At 34.2% G+C, this 21,256-nt stretch overlaps 1 protein-coding gene and 1 long non-coding RNA gene across 3 annotated transcripts; both read left to right on the top strand.

Moving 5' to 3' along the window:
* Positions 1-72: 72 nt before the first annotated feature.
* Positions 73-5,613, top strand: LOC146946780 (putative flavin-containing monooxygenase 1). 2 transcript variants are annotated; one of them, XM_085744668.1, is made up of 6 exons: positions 73-669; positions 1,289-1,526; positions 1,643-1,818; positions 2,635-2,993; positions 4,404-4,744; positions 5,365-5,613. In XM_085744668.1, exons 1-6 carry the CDS (start codon positions 232-234, stop codon positions 5,484-5,486), a joined length of 1,674 nt encoding a protein of 557 aa, XP_085600794.1. In that variant the 5' UTR covers positions 73-231; the 3' UTR covers positions 5,487-5,613. The 2 variants fall into 2 exon arrangements, with proteins under 2 accessions (XP_085600794.1, XP_085600795.1); XM_085744669.1 differs by lacking the exon at positions 5,365-5,613 and having other exon boundaries at positions 4,404-4,938.
* A 4,865-nt stretch (positions 5,614-10,478) lies between these two features.
* On the top strand, positions 10,479-12,165 carry LOC146946779 (uncharacterized). Its single transcript, XR_015026809.1, has 2 exons — positions 10,479-10,758; positions 11,872-12,165. It is a non-coding gene; the product is annotated as an uncharacterized LOC146946779 (long non-coding RNA).
* The last annotated feature ends 9,091 nt before the right edge of the window (positions 12,166-21,256 follow it).

Raw genomic sequence — 21,256 nt, 5'->3', positions numbered from 1 at the left:
TGGGCCATATTGTGTTTGCTCCCCAAGTCATTGTATTTCTCTATAAATAGAGCTCATATGTAACCTAATTGTATACAACAAGAGAATAATAGAATCATCTCTCTTCTCTTTCTTTCTCCTTCTCTATTTCTCTCTACTTTATTCTTGTTCCTATTTCTTTAGTTTCATAACATAAACCATATAAGAGGATATTAAGCGTTACCAACTATTATAAGTTTCAGTATAAAAGAAATGGAAAAAAATGTTGCAATTGTTGGGGCAGGAATAAGTGGTATACTTGCCTGCAAATATGCTCTACAAATTGGTTTTCATCCAATTGTCTACGAATCTGACGATGGCATTGGTGGAATATGGAGACATACTATTCAGTCTACCAAACTCCAAACTAACAAACAAGACTTCCAGTTTACAGATTTTCCATGGGATTCTTCTATAAAAGAAGATTTTCCAAGTAATCAACAAGTGCAAGATTATCTTAACTCCTATGCTCAACATTTTTCCATCATTCCATACATAAGATTCAATTCCAAAGTCATTGATATTGATTATGTTGGGGAGTCTCATGAAGAAATGAAGTCATGGGAATTATGGAGTGGTAATGGAAGTCCATTTGGTTCTAAGGGAACTTGGCATCTAACCGTAGAAGATACTAAGAATTTCACCACCGAGGTATGTAAATATGAATTGTAATTTTGTGTGTAACTTCTTTTTCTTTTTCATTTTGGTTTATTTCATATTTTTTTCTTGTTTGGGCAAAATCTTTATGCTTACAATTTCTATTTTCACTGTCTCAATAAAAAAGAAAAAATCAAATTGCAGTGGTGGTTAGAACTATTCGGACTCACATGGCCGGTCCAACATGTTTGGAGGTTTAAGACAAATTTTATAATGGGACCTTATAAAATAAATGAAAAAAATCAATTTACATGCGACCTTCTTTCTAACCAACAAAGCTAGAGAAACATTTGTAGTTGGATTATCATATTACATATTTATAACTAAATTGAAATTTTTTGACACTTTTTTTATTCAAAATTTGAAGGTTTAAAACCCTAATTTGGATTGCTTGGCCCCAACGAACCCATAACACGACCTCCCTTTCATGTTTATTTGTGTAGTTGTTGGACGCCATTTTACCTTATCGAACACCATACTATACACGTGAATAAATTTTGTAGTTTGAAAATGATATAAATATTTAATTAGCTTAAGGAAAAAGTTCCCATAAAAAAAAAAAAAAAGGAAAAGCAACAATACATTAAACTAGTTTGAATATTTGTAAATTCAGGTTCACAAGGCTAAGTTTGTCATTCTTTGCATTGGAAAGTATAGTGGCTTTCCAAATATTCCTAAGTTCCCCCTTGGAAAAGGCCCAGAAATCTTTAAAGGTAAAGTTATGCATTCTTTGGATTATTCTGCCTTAGACAACAAGACTGCAGCTGAAATGATAAAAAACAAGAGAGTTACAATAGTAGGCTCAGGGAAATCTGCTTTTGATATTGCTGCTGAATGTGCAAATGCAAATGGTAAGAATATATTTGTCCATAATTGTACAGTGTATAGAGAATTCGTTATTTATAGTTTTCAATTTTAAATAACTACTTCAATTTATTTTTTTAAAATCAATTTTTCACCTCTATAGGAGTCACTCATCCTTGCACAATTATCCAAAGAACTACACACTGGTTTCTTCCAGATTTTGACATTGCGGGCATTAATCTTGGATACTTATATTTCAACCGTTTTGCGGAGCTTTTAGTACACAAGCCTGGAGAACCATTCCTACTTAGCCTTGTGGCCACTTTACTTTCACCATTGGTAAGATCTATTACTACATTCTTTCGAACACTAAGCACTTTCAACTAATTAATAATAAAGCGGTATAATGTTACAATATTGCTACAATACTCAATATCAATTTACTTGATACATATTTTCGAAATTTGACCGAAACTTATATCATATAGATCTTATATAAATTTTTAGTATGTTTCTTAGACTCACCAATCAAGGTTATGCGTTTTTTTTAATATCGTTAATCTTGGTGGATCTCAAAAATTATCATATTATTTTTCAATATATGTAAAAGTTTACATGGATGATCTATATGATATAAATATATAATCTAACGAGCAAATTTTAAAAAATATGTATCGAGTAAAACATTATTGAGAGATGTAGCATTATCGCTGTATTGGTTCGTAGGATTTTGGCCTAATCCCTCAATCTTGTTTTATTTTTATCTTTTAGTTAATTTTTATCTATCTTGGAGTTGGATTGATTAAAGTACTTTTAGACAAAATTAATTAAAAAATTTAATTTATTTGAAGTCAAATAATATAAAAATGTGACATGTCATTTGAATGATTAGATTATGATTACATATCTAACTAATCAATTTCCCCTAAGAAGAATCTAACTAATCTCTAGGATATTAGAGTGCTTAACCTTTTATTTTTATTAATATATATTTTATGTTTGCTCACTGTGGTTGTTATATGGGATCTCAAACTAGTTGGTTGCTCCTTCCTCTATTCTATTGCTTCAGCATGCATGTCTTTTATTTATCTAAAAAAAAAAAAATATTTAAATTTAATTTTAAATGTGCTCATAATTTCATTATTAATTTTTTAGAGAACGGGAATTTCAAAACTTGTTGAAACATATTTGAAATGGAAGCTGCCACTGAAGAAGTACGGGCTGGTACCCGATTACAGTTTTCTTCAAGATATCTCTACATGTCGAGCTGGGGTGCTTCCTGATCATTTTTTTGACAAAATAATAAAAGGATCCATCAATATAAAGAAATCACAAAGCTTTAGCTTCTGCAAAGAAGGTTTAACCATTAATGGAGAAGATAAGCCCCAAGAAGCTGACCTAGTTATTCTTGCCACGGGATATAAAGGTGACCAAAAACTTAGGAGCATATTCAAATCTACTATATTTCAAAATTATCTCAACGAATCAGCAAACTCAACGGTTCCTATCTACAGGTTTGTATATACTGTCTAGTATTCTTATTATTGACTTTTCAAGAGAAAATGGTTTTGCTCGAAGATAAGTAAAGTTCGACCAATAATTATTTTACCGAGTCGAAATGGGATTCTTCCAAACGATTCCTCTTTTGGTGAAGTTCATTAATCAGAGTTAAATCATTTAGTTAATTAAATATGGGTTTAGTCATATAAATATAACAGTTTTTGCTTTTAATCCCGCATGTACATGTTGCAATTTTCATTTATTTGACATTGACATGGCAAGCGGAAATATGCTTACATTGTCATGTATGTTACAGTGTTAAATGGATTTCCAACTCACGTGCATGTTTATCCCCGTTTCACCAATACCATAGCCAAATTTCCTAGAGAGGAGTAGAATTAGAATCGATTCCCAATTGGAATCCTTTCAAAAAAAAAAAAAAAATCAATTATTGCTTCTTAACCATCAAATATGGGAGAGACAATGACAAATAAAATTATATTGAAATGAGATGTTCAATTTGATGGTTGAAATGCAACTATAGAAGAAAAAAATTGAGAGAATTTCAATTGATAAAAGGTGGATCTTGCAAGAAAATTGTTTTGCTAATAAGCAAGACCACCCCTTAAACAAAAATGATTTTTTCTTTTGTACCCCATCTGATTTAAAATTAATGTCACTTAAAGAAAATATCCAAACCGTTATATCTACTTAACATTTATGATAATCGAAAAGATACCAATAGCTAATATTTATTTTTTTTTTTTAGAAAAATAGTTATTTTATTTTTTCTAATCATTGCATTTTGAAACGAGAATATCGTTTTTCTTGTCCTATTTTCGGATGGTACTCCTTTTACTCTTGTATCATCTCTCTCTTCCATTAAAAAAATAAAAGGACAAGGAGTTCAATACAAAAAAGTTAACGACAATGATTAAAAAGATAATTTTGAAAATGTTAGTCATCAACAAGCAAACTAATTGTTTATAAGAATTTAAATAAAATTGAAAATCATTAATAATTACAGTTTTTTGAGGGTATATATTTAAAGAGTTTGTTTAATATAGACCTACCATTGTACCAATATATATATATATATATATATATATATATATATATATATATATATATATATATATATATATATATATATATATATATACATACATATACCTACCATAAAGGATTTTAAGACGACCTTACTATTTTTAGTAAATATTTGAACTTTATAACAATAAATTTCATGGACAAAAGTTAGTATTTTATTGAAATTTACTACAAAGAATAAGGGTCCGTCCTTAACCTTTTTTAGATGACCATATATTAGATGCACACCCACTATTTATATCATATTTATACCACATGATATTTTATGATGTGTTAAGTTTTTGGTCAATATGACATGTCAATTGTACTGTATCCAGGCAAATAATTCACCCTCGAATTCCACAATTGGCAATAATAGGATACGACGACAGCTTATCAAATATTTTTTCTAATGAAATGAGATGTCAATGGCTGGCGCATCTTTTGGATGAAAACATTGAACTTCCTAGCATAAGAGAGATGGAAAATGATGTGAAAATGTGGGAAGAGAACAGGAAGCAACATACAAATAATTTTAATTCAAGATCATGCATTACGTGTGGGATATGGTATAACGATCAGTTGTGCAAAGACATGAAATGTAACCATAGAAGAAAGAAGAGTTTTTTTGCTGAGCTATTTGAACCATATGGCCCCACTGATTTCAATGGTCTTTTCCGTAAGTGAATGAATACTAATATGAATTGTTTTCTTCTCAAGCTTACAAGTTACATCTTCTTGTAATTGTAGGAACTATAGTAAGTACAAAATAAGTGGGGTGGGGTGGGGGGATTATCCATCAATATTACTGCAAATAGCATCCAGAATTGTAGCAATAAATATATACATATATAATCCACAATTGTAATAGAATCGTTAGACTATGTTATATGTATATGTTATTACAAAATATATTCTATATGAAATAATATGCAATCCTTAAAAAAAAAAAGAGAAATATTATGCAGCGACAACCCAAAGATAAAGCTACTAAAAGCCTCGTTGGGTTTTGAAAATTATTGTGCTGGCTCTGAACATATGGAGTTTAACTCTTTTTCTCTCCTCTTTCATAAGTTTTTCTCTTCTACGAGATCACTTTGTGTTGTAAACACAAGTTAATTACAAAAGATGAGCTGCTCGGTGAAATGTCCTAGGAGGAATTCCAAGAGCACTCTGAATAAGACTTAGATTGAAATACACTGTTTAAGATAATGAATTTGATCCCTTTACTGCTATCTAGTTGTCTCCTTTTATAGGCCTCACTTTCTTGACCTAATTGGCCTTTCTTTGGATGTCCAGGACCATTAACCATGAGGTCCATATGGTTCATCTGTACCAGGCGCGTGGTGCTGATCAAGTTTCCTTGCACTGTGTTTACCGTGGTTTTTGGTAAACAAACGCTCGTTTCCAAAAACGGTTAACTTGAGAGATCAACCAGTAAATCTCGGGGCATATTGTGTTTATGTCTGGCAGAAAGTATGAATGTTCTTGATGTAAAATACGAATGTAGCTGTCGGAATCAAACACGCGTCGACCGTTGAAGTAAATTGCTAAAAAGAAAAGGGTAAATTGCAAGGAATTTAAAGGACAAACTTAAATTGCATAAATGAATGTAAAGTGGTACACAGATTCATACATTTGCAACTTGTTTACTCGTTTCTCCTAATGTGCGGATAGTTTGAGTGTGTAAGCTTTGTGTGTATGTGAATTGTGACCCCTTTTTCCTATGAAAAACTCTTATTTATACTACATAACTGCCTATACAAAAACTCTTCTCCACCGAACGGTGAAATCTCTCTAAGTCCATAGACTCGATCCGGCTTGAGCGTCGAACTTATTTAGATTCCTTCGAATCTTGAGTCAAACTTAATTGACTGCATTTATTATAGCCTGTCGAAAATACAGGTAACACACTGCTCATTCGTACAAGGCACATGGAGTCAAGGGTACACAGCTCACATCAATTGTCTGTGCAGGACGTGTGGCACGTTACGAGATACCCTCAAGGGGAGGACCACAATGCTGCTTGGATAACAACTTAAAAGAGAGCCAGTGACGTTGACGATGGTGCGCACATGACATGGACATTCAAGTTGAGCTAAGCAGGTAGAGCTCAAGTGACCTGAACGATCAACTGAGCTAAGCAGGTGGAGCTGTCGTGACCTGAACGATCAAGCTGAGCTGTACATGTTGAATAATCAATGTATAGGAGAGTGCACGTGGTATGGTCCTCCAGACCAGTCCACAATCCACCCAGCGTCAAGCCTGTTAAGGCGTAGACGTTTGTTCTTCGTAGGGTCGACCACAACCAGTCCACAATCCACCAAGCGTTAAGCCTGTTAAGGCGTAGTCGTTTGTTCTTCATAGGGTCGACCTCAACCAATCCACAATCCACCAAACGTCAAGCCTGTTAAGGAGTAGACGTTTATTCTTCATAGGGTCGACCTAAACCATTTCACAGTCCACCAAGCGTCAAGCCTGTTAAGGCGTAGAAGTTTGCTCTTCGTAAGGCGACCTGAACCAGTCCACATTGACGTTTGTTCAGCAGGTCAACCTAGTCCTCTGCCCACCCGTTAATCTGTAGAGCTGCAGAACGCTAGTAATTTTATTCCAATCAATTTTTCAAAAACTCTCATATTTATGAGTTTTGCATTGATGGGACTTATTGGACTGCTTTGTCTTGTCACATCATTCGTACTATATTATTTGTTTACCATAGTCTTCACTTGTTACCTATTCAAATTGACCATTCTTTCGTATGTGTTGCTCTCCGTTCATAGCTTCTTCTCATCGCCGGTCTTTTGAACCAACAACTAGCACATGTATATTTTTATTCCTCTTATCTCTTTGTAATTTGTACTCCTCTATGTATTTTTTGTAGAGGTATAAATTAGTAACGACACGAGCTTCTCTAGTAATAACAACACGAGGTCCACTAGTAACACTACCTCACCCCAATTACCTTACCCTTATCTTCTTAGGCTTTGTTTGCGAGTTTGGAGGGGAAGGCTTGGGAAAAAAGGAATGAGCAAGTGGAAGAAATAGAGGAAAATGGGAGTGGACGGCTTTGAGGGGTTAACTTTTCTTCATAATACTAAGCCCTTCTCATTTGGGGGAACTAAAAAATTGTATTGGGGGGGGGGGGGGGGGGGGGGGGGGGGGGGGGGGGGGTTTGGAGGGTTTATATGAATTTTTCAAATTTAATCTATGTTGTTATATTATTTTTAAAATTAAAAGTATAGTTATCATATGCATTAATTCATCAATCTCTAAAAACTATTCTTTTAAAAAATTTGAAAGATTTTCTTTATATTCTTTATAACATCACATTGTCATATTTTCTTTATTTTTCCCTCTCACATGGGCGTAATGTCTTTCAACTACCTACAATTGGTACTACCTCCTTTACTTTAATACTGTTGCTGTTACAAGCTACTTTTTCGATGCTATGATAATGGCTTTAAAGACCAAAATACTATGTGACATGTATATTGCTTCCTGCAACCATATCATTTGAAAAATACCAAAATTCCACTTAGTGCATTGAGAAGCACATAACATAGCAGCAACTTGGGAGCTTGGGAGCTCGGCTGCTTGGCACTTTATCATATCACACTACACATTTTCAATAACTTTTGATTCTCACAAACTACAACCTTAGCACAATAACCTGTCCTACAAATGGTTTGAAAGGCAACCCAACAGCTCGGTTATGCCCTCTCTCTCTCCTCAACCCCATAGACTGCCCTCTGTAACAGCCCGATTTTTCGCTAGATTTATTTTATTTATTTATTTATGTGTGTTATATGTACTCTTATGTTATTATTGCCTCTGTGTGTATTTTTTGTTGGGGATCATAGAATTCGGTATTAGAAGGGCATTTTAGTCATTTTGGACTTAGGGACATTTTGGTCATTTTGAGAGCAGGGGTAATTTTGTAATTTTTGCTGGAGGTTATTTTTAGTGCTTAGTAAGAGTATTATTTTACCAAGTTACTAGAAGGTGTAGTAATTATTTTATTTACCGTTAAGTGACAGTTAGTGTCATATTTTACCGTTAAGTGAGTAGTAACATTTTTGAGGTTTAAATAGAAATGGGTTAGACCCATTAAGGTTTGTGAGATAAGCCCAATTAGGGGAGCCTATATAAACTAATGTTAGTAGAGAAATAGGGTTTTCACCAACATTTTTCATTTGAGAAGAGAAGAGTTAGAGGCTAGAGGGAAGAACAAGAACAAGGGTTAGAGGCAAGAGGGGATTCATCATCTAGGAGCTAAATTGAAGCTTGGGTTAGAGATTTTTGTGCTAGAGGTAAGAGGGTTAAGTTTCAACCATAATTCCTAACTTTTTATTTCTACCCATTTTGTGAAATTGATGAATTGAACCTAATTAATTGTAAATTCGTGTTCATGTTTTGATGCAATGTTTGAGTATGTAAATTGAATGTTATTTGAGTTGTTGATGATGAAATTACATGCTTAAATTGTGTTTAAGTGTATGCTTTGCATTTTTGTTCAAAAATGATGAAATGAGGTGTTGTTGTGATGAATTATTGATGAAGTCATGATGGTTAATTGCTGTTGTTGTTGAGGGATGTTGTTGTTGAAGATTAAAACCTTGGGCAATCATAAGTGTGGAGTTTGCTATGACTTTGTGTTGTTTTTGAAGTTTGATGAAAAATGGGTCAAATGATGATTTTTGTTAAGAGAATGTTTTGGGGCAAATTTTATATGGATTTGAGTGTCTTTTCATGTTTAGAAATGTTTAAACAAACTTTGGGATCAAATTTGGGCATTGGGAAGTCAAAATTGGGGTTTTGGGGTGAAAATGGCTCTTTTTCCCGAGACTGCTGTCATAACTCGCAACGCACTCGCAATGGCGAGTTGGATGCGAGCAACAGGGGCTCCCTGGAGCCAACTCACAATGGCGAGTGAAGTTACTCGCAGTTGCGAGTTGCACAGGGCAGAACCCCCTGTTTCACATTCTTTCAACTTTTTCCCTCGTTTCTGTCGTGAACTGGTTTTTGGTACAAACATGAAAATTGTAGATAATATTTTTAGCTTTCTAAGGGCGTTGGTTTGACTTGAATATGATTTTTGGTTTTCAAGTTATGGGGAAAATACTCTTGAAAAGTTTTGACGAAAAATCCCGCATAACTAGTTCTAAGTCGACCCAATCCTCGTGGAATGTTTTTAATCTTTGAAACTTGATTTTTATGAGTTCGGCTAAGGAGGTTAAACTGTGATGTAGTGAACCTACTTGTTTTACTTAGAAATTGGGGAATTCTTTGAAAAATGATAATTGAGACGAACCTTGTGATTTTCATGAATCCGTCGCATTTGGCCGGTGAAACGCCAAGGTATCCTCTACTGCATTCATATGTGGCCTAGTGGTATGCCTAGTTGAGGCATTGGAACTCGTTTACTTTGTTTTGGTTAAATGACTCTATTATTTTCAATATTGTGATTTTTGAGACGAACTTGATTGAAAATGATTATTGAGGGCCAATTGCTTATGAACCCTTTATGATTAGATTGATATGATTATGAGATGATATATGAATGGTTGTTAGGTGACGAATATGATGTTTGTGATCATATGTTGTAATTGTTCTTTTATTTGGAATGTAAGGAACTATGTGGAGATATGAAACTATATGATATAGTTGAATGATGATTATAGCCGTTGACTTATAGCCGTTGATTATAGTCGTTGAATTGTTATTAACATATGCATAGTGAATTGAGTCATATGTTCATGCATCATATGTCGTGTCGGATGTTATATCCATATTGCCGTTGACTATAGCCGTTGATAATGATGTTTTTGTTGCATCATGGGTGACGACTGATAAACCACTTAATTGTGTATTTTATATTAACTTTTTGGGTATAGTTTATTCCAATTTGTGTTATTATTAGTTAGTTACTTATCTATTTTTTCTTTATTTTATATAGATAAGAAAGTAGAAAAAAATATTAAAAAGAATAGAATTTTTATAAGATTTCAATCCATGTACATGTATCTATATGTCTATGTGCACTTATATGTCTAAAACTGTATATACAATACCAACGGCACATCACATGGGCATAATTTTCACCCTAAGATAAGTCATTCATGAAGGCTCAAGGAAAATGAAGAGTTATGCCTTTTAGTCATACATGAGTAACAAGGCGGTCAAAAAAAGTAGAGAGAGTTATTTATTTTGCTTTTTACCAAACAAGTGGCTCTACACACAATCATGATTATGAAGAAAAATCAAAACAAAACAAGTTGGCCCACATGAAATTAACACTGCTGGAACAAAAAGTGTAAGGGGCGGCATCAAATTGAAAAGAAGACAAAAGGAATTTTGCATCTACCATCAAGTTGATACACTAATACATGAGATAAAAAGAAGAAAAATGGCCTTTACTTTTGACGGCAAGGAGAAAACAAGTGGGAGGCAAGACCATTGTAAATTGATGAAAGGCTGAGGCGGTGAAGGATTTGCTTACTGACAAAGGAATTTTTGAGGCGGTGAAATTGGAATTCTACAGGCTATATATAGAACACTCACTTCACTTATTACATATACTTCACATACTTCAATATACAATACACGCTACAGAGAGAGCAGAATTAATTCAAGAGCTTGGGGATAGAAATTGAAGATTCAAATCTTGGAGCAAGAATTTTCCTTCCTTTTAGGGTTATTTCTTACTCTTAATTTCATGAATTCTATCTCTATTTTAGTATTGTTTTTGATTATGGATAGCTAAATTAGTCTCTAGGGTCTTAGGTGAATCTTGTATGTTGAGATACCTTGTCATGTTATAGTTTATTAATTATAATTTCTATTTTTATTCCAATTAAATTGTTCTATTGATTTTATCACATGATTAGGAATGATCAAACCTTTGTATGTTAACAATCAGTTAATTGATCAGCGATCGTACTACAATTAATTGGTAGACCTATAGAACAATCGAGACTAGAATTATTGCATGATCAAACCTTAATTTTAGTCTTCCAATCATTCAACCTTTTTGTTCTTTATGCTTTTCTTGAGTTTCAACTCTTTGAATGACCAAACAAAGTGTTAACTTGGAGAAAGAATATTAATCACGAATGACCAAACGGATTAATAGTTTTAGTAAAGGGATTGGTGATTGAATAAAAATAGGAATTTAATTAGAACTAGACATAAAGGAATCAAAGCATGCAAGTGAAACCGTGACCCTAGACCGCTCTCTATTTGATTTACATCTTCACACTTTTATCATTCTTCGCCATTGCTTTTTACTAAGTTACCAAAACACTCTACTACTTGTTCGTCTAAATAATAAATTAATCTTAATTAGTTTGGTAATTGTTAATTAATCCCTGTGGATACGATAATCTTTTATACTACTTCTGCGATAGAGTACACTTGCTCTAAGTGTGTTTTTAGCGCAACAACGACCTTGAGGTGTTTTCGTACCACATGCATCTAGATGAGTCTAGAGCCATTGCATACTTGTTGGTGAATTGAAATGCATTTGAGTTGTGAATGATGATTGAATTTGTTAATTGTTGATTAAGATGGTTGATTTTGTGAGGTGTGTATGATACACTTGTGGATATGAACTTGAGATGATGATATTGAATGATGTGAATGTTAAGAATACTTGTGAATATGTGTATAGTTTGTTATCCATTGTTCTTAAATGTATCTTTCATTCTCAAAGTTTCTTGTTAATTTTAACTGGATTATGATGATGTAATGCTAACCCTCAGTGGTTTACCACCTACCTTTCCGTATGGACGGGTAAATGGAGTGCAGGATGCTTAGACTTGTGTTGATGTTGCCGAGGAGCGGAGTTCCTCTTTTTATGTGCAGTGTCTAGATTAGGGCTCTGATCTAGGATAGTCTTGCACATTGGATTCCTATTTGATTATGTAGTTTTGGTGTTGAGACATTATTATGTGGAGATTTGAGATATCATTGTATCTGAGATTGGAGGATGTTATTTTTGTATCTTTATTCTGAGATTTGTAGTTGTTATGGATTATATATGTGTTCCACTGCTATGTGATGTAACATGATCTTTTTGCATGTATGTTTTAATTTGGAAGACGTAGCATCTATTTCTAGAATATATTTGTATATTCGTGCGTTTTACCGCTTAATAGAAGTAGGGTGTTACACCCTCTCTCATCTCTATCTCCTCGGCGCCGATCCAATTAACCCGGTGACTGGATCTGCTCAACACCTTCTCAGATCCTCTCCTCTTCAGTTGTGTCTTCGCCGACTCGTCACCTTCCCTCCTTGGCTCCTCGAAATCTCGCTTTCCTCTAAGTTGAGGTGAGCTTATGTTCTCAATGGTTTGATTCAATCTTGCGAGTACCTTTGTTCTATAATGTGTTGGTAGATAAAGTTGTTGTTGTGGTTTTAATTTGTAGTATTTGTAGCTTGGTATGTGTAGATTTTAATAGAGAAATGTATTTACACAATCTTGTAAATCTACTCAGCCTTGTAAATCTGCTCAATCTTCACCCCTCTCCTCTTTAGCATTTTGTCATTGTTGAGATTTGCTCAGTACCAAGTGTTTTGATTAGATGCCATTATTTATTCCTAAGCTTTCACACAACAATAAACATCACCTCTCTTCCACATCACCATTATCTTTTCTCATAAAAAACCCTTAAATAAAAAGACACCCATAAGATTTGTGAACAAGTGCTTTAGGATGAGGCACAAAAGTTTTGCCTTGACCATTCTTATTAACATAGTTAGTGGTCGAGGAATTACTGATAAAAGGAATGTAACCCTTGGTGAAAGAAAACTCTGTCTATGATTAGCAGACCATTTTCCTCTTTTCTTTGATTTTGGAATAAAACCCTCAAGGCCCTTAGTAGCCTCTTTGTCGAACACAGAATTGCATCTGGGGCATAATATAACCTCAGAATTCTTGAATCTGCAACGGTTGAGGAAATCAATTTGTTCTTCTTCTGCCATAGGATAAGCCACTTTCATCTTCTCAGCAAATTGAGGCTCTGACATGACTTCATCAGCGCTTCAAGGGCCTTAAATAGCTTCCACCATCTTGACCAAATAGGCTTTTTGCACAGATCCAACTTGAAAAATAAGCAAAAAGAGGTTTTTACCCACATCAGGGCACCTAGGCGCCTGAGGCCTCCCCTTAGGTGCGATTTCTTGTGTTTTCATGTCGTTTTCGGTCGTTCTTCTGTCTGTAAACTCCTAGGATATAGAGATGAAGTTTCTTCACTTTGTATTGTCTTCAACAACCTTCTAAGAACCCTTAATATTCAATTTCATATCCTTGATCCTTCACGTGATGTCTTTATTTGTTGATTTACATGATTCCTCACTACAAAACACCTATGGAGTTGCATGATCCATGATAAAACTGAATTAGAATAACTTGAGTGAAAACAATACAATATGTTTTCAAACCATTGACAACTCATCTTATTTGTCTTTAAGTGCTAAGAAAAGTACTAAAAAACATAGCCATAATGTCATATGATGCTCTGTCATCAGTTGCCCTGTCTCAAACCCCGCCCTTGTAGAATCGGTCCCACCATCTCATGAATAATCAATAGTTTCTACGCACATCATGATCCATTGAACCCATTTACTAACAAACCCTATTTATAGCATAACTTCCTTAAGCTAAATCCAGTCAATTCTATCATAAGACTTACTAATGTCTAGCTTGAGTGTAACATTCTTATCTCTAGCTTTCTTACTTACTTTTATATGGTGTACAACTTCGATGGCAATCATGGCGTTGTCTAGAATAGAACTCCCTAGAACAAAAGCTGATTGATTTTCAGAAATGCACTTATGTGAAATATTTTTAAGTCTATTAGTGAGTAACTTTGCCACTAATTTATATAATACATTACACATGGCTATAGGTCTCCAATCCTTCCTTGATTTATGCTCACTTCCGTTTGGTATCAAAGCAATATTTGTGGAGTTAAGCGATGGTAGAAACTGATTATTATTAAGGCATGCGCAACATTCCTGAAAAATATTAGAACTACACATCGACCAAAAGTACTGAAAAAAGCCCGAGTTAAAACCATTTGGACTAGGACATTTATCTGGGTGCATATAAGACATAGCTTCTTTCAACTCATGATCCTGAGAAGGAGCGGTTAGCAAAGTGTTATTATCATCAGAGACAACTTTTTCTATAATTTCCACAACCGATGCGCGAGTGCTATTATTCTCCAAAAATAAATTCGGAGACAAGTCATTTGAAGGCGAAGACCTAAAAACGACGAAAATCAAAGAAACTGGACCAAGGAAGAAAAACCATATGGCTTGAGTACATGGGATGCGCCTTGGGCATGGCAAAAACTTGCCATGCGCTTGGGCATCTACCATGCGCCTTGGGCATATCCCAAGGTGCACTTCTTGCGCCCCGAGCATTTGAAATGTGAGGGCGCAGGCGTAATTTTATGCTTTTTTGTGGGTAAAGCCCGCATTTTTAGCCCAAACCCAGTTAGAAACTCTCACTATAAATACTAGCCTTCCTCATTCAGAATTTCTCGTTCAGAACTGTGATAGTTCAAGAGGAACGTAACTTTGGAGCTTCAGGAGAGTTTCCATCTTCTCCTAGATTTTCTATGGTATGTTTTTATCTTTAGTAATTTTATTTTAGTTACCATGTGTAACTAATTCTTTTTAGGTTAGAGTTCTAAGATGAACCTCTATTTATTTTTGTTGGATATTTATTTAATTTAATGTCGTTTTAATTTTATTTATCTTTTGTTCGCTAATTAAGTTTTATTAGGAAATTCCTTAGTTTATTTCTGTAGTAGGTGCAACCCTAGATTAGATACTTAAGTTGTGATAAGGCCTAATATTGATATTACTATTCTGATGCTTATGTCTTGATATTTATATCTTGATACTAATATATATCTGTTTAGGAAGTAATTAGTTAGTAACTAGCAAAAGATACTGAAAGCGAGTTGACCCTAGTAGTAAGTACTTAGGAGGTGACATTACTACTGAGTAAAATTTGCTGAACCTAGGAGGTAACTAGTAAGTAATTAAGCAAACAAGTACCTACTTGAAGGAAATAAGTTGTAGCCTAATATAACCATTATCTTAAACCATTGATAAGGTAGACAAGATAGGGCTTCCCGTTTGTAGAACTGCTAAGTGCGAAGGAGAGTGTGCTATGAGTGTACTAAGATTCATATATGGGTAGACCTACAGGAACATTGGCCTTCATTGCCTTAGGAAATCTTGGAAAGCATGTGCAACCAGACTTAAGAGGGATATACCTAATTAACCGAGATTTATAGACCCCACACGTAAGGATCACCGTGTGATCAGTAGGTGCAGTTTCCAACCTATTAGGTTAGTCACATCCCAACGGCCTCATCACTTGTAGAGTCTACCTAAGATAAACAAATGCAACATGACTGTTATTTAATATCCAACAATATAAATAGGGGGATTCGAAGAATCCTAACCGCTTCTTACTTTTATGCAACCAAAAACAGGTAAACTTGCTCTGTTGCAAACAGATAAAAATTGCTACTCACTAACCCTTATCTTTTATTATATCGTCAACTTAAAAATAAGTAACGCGAATTGTTTGGACGAATGACTATCCCTTGGGATACAATACTCTACTTATCACTTTATTACTCGGTAAACGATTTGGTACACTTGCCTAATCCGCACATCAAGTTTTTGGTGCCGTTGTCGGGGATTGTGTGATATTTTCTACTAAGCAATTTAAATTACTTATTTTCTATCTTTATTTTTTTGTCATTTATTTTTCCGTATTTTATTTTTCTCTTTTCAAAAATTCAAAAATACCAAAAAAATTCAAAAATTTAAAAATACCAAAAATATTTAGACCTAGTTGAGTCATTTTATTTTCAGAGTCTAGTTTATCATATAGTTTATTTATTTTAGTCGTTACTAACATAGTTTATTTTTCTGTTTTGCATTTAGTTTATTGTTTCCATTAAGTACTAACCATTTTTCGTTTTCTTTTTGTTTTACCATTTAGGAACTAACCCCATTCGTTTATTTATATTTTTTATTTTAGAGTCTTAGTTTAGGTTTTTATTATTTCTCATTACATTTAGGAGTCGTAGTAAAAATAATGGTTGTTATAATATCTTCATTAAATCGAGTCTAGGAGCTTAGTAAATTAATCTTAGGATTAATAATCAAGCAACTAAAATCCAGTTAATAAAACAATTATCATACTCTTTTGCTAGAATACAAACTTGTTGTTTTATTGTACCATGATAACAACTGCTATCAAAGATGTCAATGGAAAACAATTCTTCTCAAGTAGGCGAATATCCATGGAGTCCGCATCCGAAGACACCTGAATATCATCCTGGACCTGAGGAGCATGAGCTAGAGAAAGAACCAAGTTATCATTATATTAACTGCTACTATGAGTTTGGATTATCAGACTACTCGCAAGAATCAGAAAGAACGGTGAATCAACCTAACACAGCAAACAACACTCGCTATGGACTTGGGGAGACTTTGATCATGAACATGGATGAAGTCGAGGAAGACCCAAGTGACGACGAAGGTACTGAAGCTTTCCACGTCAAGGGTACTGAAGCCTTTGAAGAGGAGGGTACTGATGCTCTCCAAAGAAAAGTGCATTCCACAGCACGAGTAGATCAAGGTCAAGAAGGAAGTTTCGAGCGATTCTTGCAAAAACTTATGAGGTTAAAGGTGGAATTGCAGACACAAGAGATGCTGAAACAAAATCCTTGTTGCATTTAAATGTTACAAGACCTTGTGAAACTTAAGAAGCATCCAACAACATCAGAATGGATATCCTTAGCCAGATATCATCATGCCAACACTAAAGCAGATACTCACATCAAGATTAAAGATCTTGGAAGCTTCAACGTTCCAATCTCGATTAATAATGTGTTTTTTGGTGACGCTTTATGTGATTTAGGGGCCAATATCAACCAGATGACATTTGAAACGTTTAAAAAAATCAAAGGATTTGAGATGGTACCAGCAGAAAAGCTAGTAAGGGTAGCTGATGGAACTGAACAAGAACCAGAGTGAGTTGTGTTTAATGTGAAAGTTGCAGTAGAAAACTTCAAATTCTTGGCGGACATAATATTGGTGGACAAACCAGATTGTCGAGTAACTTTGGGCAGACCTTTTCTTGCTACTGCAAAAGCTCGGATAAACATGGAATACACGGAGGTCGTGCTTAGGTCAAGAGGTAAATACTTGATACATCAGATTTCACAGGATAACATTAGGCAAGATGCAGGTACTGAATGCCATGCAGTTAAGGATGTCAATCCTTATAATTCTCATGAAGACATGGAACAACCACATGCAGATCAAGAAAAGTATGGTGCAGCTAACACCAGAAGAGCAGATGTCAGGGAAGGAGCTACTGGGGGATCCTGGAGAAAGACTCCTTATGAAGACTTTAGAGTCGAAGATCGTGTCTTGCTAAGACATCCTGAGGAATTGATGTGTGAAATCCGCAAGTGCATGATTTTATCAGAGTAGTAAAATTATCGTTCCACAGGGAGTTGTTGTAATTTTGATTCTCTTTTCAATTTATGATTAGCTGAATAATTCAAGGTTTAGAAGTTTTGCAAATTGATTGATTTAAAATAATAGTAAAAATCGCCTCAGAATTATTGGTTCATCATAATGACAAATCTTTCACAATCCAAACCTATATCTAAATCTTATGTTAAATCTATTTCAAAAGACCGGTTTCTCTAAAGCGTATCAAGGTTCCTCTCGGTTTCACAATCCACGCCTATTCTCATGGTTGATCGTTATTGAAACCCATTAAGAACGAAACTTTAAGGTCTCAAGGTTTACTAGTGTAACAACCTAAACCCCGTATATCATTTTCTAATAAAAATATAATAATTATTAAAGCACGCAAGGGTGTCACACATCTTCATCAATTCAAAAGTACTTTATTTAGATAAAAAAAAACGTCGCAGTGGAATAGTTTTCAAAAACTTTAAAGTATACATCTCATCACATTATCAACAAAAACTGATTTCAATAGAATTCTAAAACATAGTCTAAAATAAACTAAATCCCCAATCCCTAGTGTCACAGATCAGAGCATCGACTCGATAAAAACTCCCAAAAGCGATAAACGAAAAGGAGAAGGCTCCAACGCCATCCTCCGAGTCTCACTGCTACTAATATCTTCTTCCTGCAAATCTACAACACAAAGGGTGCAGGCGCCCAAGCCGCCACTAGAGGGTGAGAATATATTCAACATAAGAAATGCATAAACACATGTATAGATCCAAGATAAAGAATACATCTTTTACATTTAGGCATGTATACTTCATAGACGGATAATATTCACATTTAAATATAAACCTTCGTTTAATAAAAATCAATAGGCATCAATCAACATCTAATATAACATACAAATATCAACACCATTTAAGTATATCAAGTACACATTTAGAAAGAATACAGATCATTCACACATAATCATATAGAAGCAAATTATTGAATATCACATCTTTAAATAGTTACACATTTTTAAATATCACATCTTTTAATTACGCATCTTCAAAATAGACTTGCAGTTATGTATGCAATGTCCCTAACTCGACTCTATATGCATGTGGTACCGGTTTTGGATATCAGAGTTATGTTACTGATTTATCCCCCATCTTTAAACACATCTTTAAATCGGACTGACCATGAATGCATGAACACTAAGTAACAACTCAACAATGCACATCTTTAAATGACTAGACAAATACACATCTTTAAATAGCATCATCGTCAAATAACACATCTTTATATGACACATCTTTAAATCACACATCTTCAAATAACACATATTTATATAACACATATTTAAATCTCATATCTTCAAATAACACATCTTTATATAGCACATCTTTGTATCGACACATCTTCAAATAACACATCAATTACACATCATTAAATAATTCATCATTACACATTATCAAATATTTTAATTAACTAAATGATTCAAACCATTGTAAATTAAAATAAAATCAATATTCTGATTTGAAATCTAAATCCAACTGTGAACTAGAATCATATGCAAACTTGTTTGGGATCTTATTTTTACTTGTTTTATTGAAAGACCACCTATTAGATATTATAAGCATGTAAAAATCACGATAAACAAAGGCAAGCTACTATTTTAAACACCCAAAATTTGTTACATAAAAATTTGCACATAGTAAACACTAGTGAAATTATAACTAACAAAAAGAAGGTTCTATAATTTGTTCACGTAAAATAAAGACTGGAATATGAAATTAAAGTAAATCAATTGTCAATCATAAATCACAGGAAACATGTGGACACAAACCCTAGCCAATTAACAAGAAGTACAATGTCATGAACAATTAACAAGTGAAAGCTAACTAGCTAATTCAAATTATCATATAATGAAAACAAGCCAATGAAACAGTGCAGCGGTTTTGCCTTTTACGATTTGTAAAATAATCATACAATACTACGATGACATGTCTTATACTTATCGAATACAGAGTTCACGAATTTAGCACATCAAACCATAAATTCAAAGATAAGAGCATATCCATAATCACACCCATAAATGAGAGCACGAGTTTAACATGAATTTATTTTAAGATCATAAAAAAAACAATTGAAAATAAAACCCTTCACTACCCATATTTTCATACAACCCTTATGGTGAATAGAGACTCCCCCCATACCTCTAGTTTTGCAAAATTGATGATTTCCTACGGTGAAATCTCTCTCTACGTTCTTCTCGCTATGCCTCCTTGCCTCTTCTCTCCACAACCCTAGTTTTTCTTTTGCCGCTTTGTTTCTCTCTTTCTCAGTAACCCTTCTTCTCTAATTCTCTTCTCTATTTATAAGCTCTAATTGAGATTGTTACCAATCTTTTCAAATTATTATCTGTGTTGGAACAAAATGTGTTTAACAATAAACCTTGAGAGTTTTGATGATAACAAGGTATTAAAAATTGTCAATTGGACTAGTTAATATTTGTTTAAGTGTACAGGACCATATACAAAAATTTACATCTTAAATAGGTTCTGAATGAACAAAAGAGAGCTAAGAAACCAACAAAAAGGAAGCTTAAAGCATCTGAAGAGAAAGCGCTCCTGAAGACAAAAGTGCTCCTGAAGACAAAGTGCTCCTGAAGTGATGACGTCATCAGAAGCTGAAGGTCATCAGAAGCAACCTCATCAAGAGCTGGAAATCACTAGAAGCTGAAATTCATCAAGATGGAAGAATTAAAGCTTCAAAAGCTGTTTAATGGATTCAAAAGCAATGCAGAAGACTGGGAATGCAAAGAAACGATCATTTTGAATGGTTTTGAAGGCATTGGATGCTTATCTTCAAAAAGCGTTGACAAAAGTACAATTGTACGAAGTGTACAACCACTACCTCCACTACTCTGTTGTGTCTCTGCTACAGGACAAGAAAAACAACTCTGCTTGCAGAAATGTTCCTTCACAATGGGAATGGATTTGAAATTGATCCTTCATAGGACAACAACCATATCAGGCAAAAGATCATTGGTGATTGATCAAAGCTTCAAACGATTCTTTTTGATGTGCTGGCAATTTCACAACGTCTCTTTCACACCTCTATATAACGGAGTGAAGACTTAGAGATTGTTAGAGACTCAACAACAATTTACAAGTGCCAAAACTCTGCTGAAATTGTTCTGCATTCAAAGTTCACTTAGAATTTCTGTTTTTAAGTTCATATCTTAGAAATTCTAGAGTCTTAAGAGTCTATATCTGATTTGTATTGTGAGCACATCTGATTGTATATCAAGTGTTCAACCTCAAACATTTTTCCTTGTAATTCCGTTTGATTAGAAGTCTCTTGCAGTTGTGCTTGAGCAATAGAATTCTCTTGATTGTGTTCAGGAGCATAGGAAGTCTCTTGCTTGTGTGCTTGAGCAATTTGAAGTCTCTTGCTAAGTTTAGCAGTGAGCAATTGTAATCAGATATTACATTTTAGTGAACTCTCATTGGAAGTGCAAGGGGACTGGACTACTTCTGGTTTGTGGAAGGAACCAGTATAATTGCTTTGTGTCTTTTTTCTTTCTCTCTCTCTCTGTTTTTATCCGCTGCATATTAGTCCTGAATCTCACTTCAGAAGCAGTTCTCACTTTGCTTCTGATTAGTGTTTTCAGCTT

This window comes from Medicago sativa, chromosome 2 (assembly GCF_051527215.1).
Source record: "Medicago sativa cultivar Bolivia chromosome 2, Bolivia_mono, whole genome shotgun sequence".
Taxonomy (NCBI): domain Eukaryota; kingdom Viridiplantae; phylum Streptophyta; class Magnoliopsida; order Fabales; family Fabaceae; genus Medicago; species Medicago sativa.
This window is presented reverse-complemented; position numbering and strand designations above follow the sequence as displayed.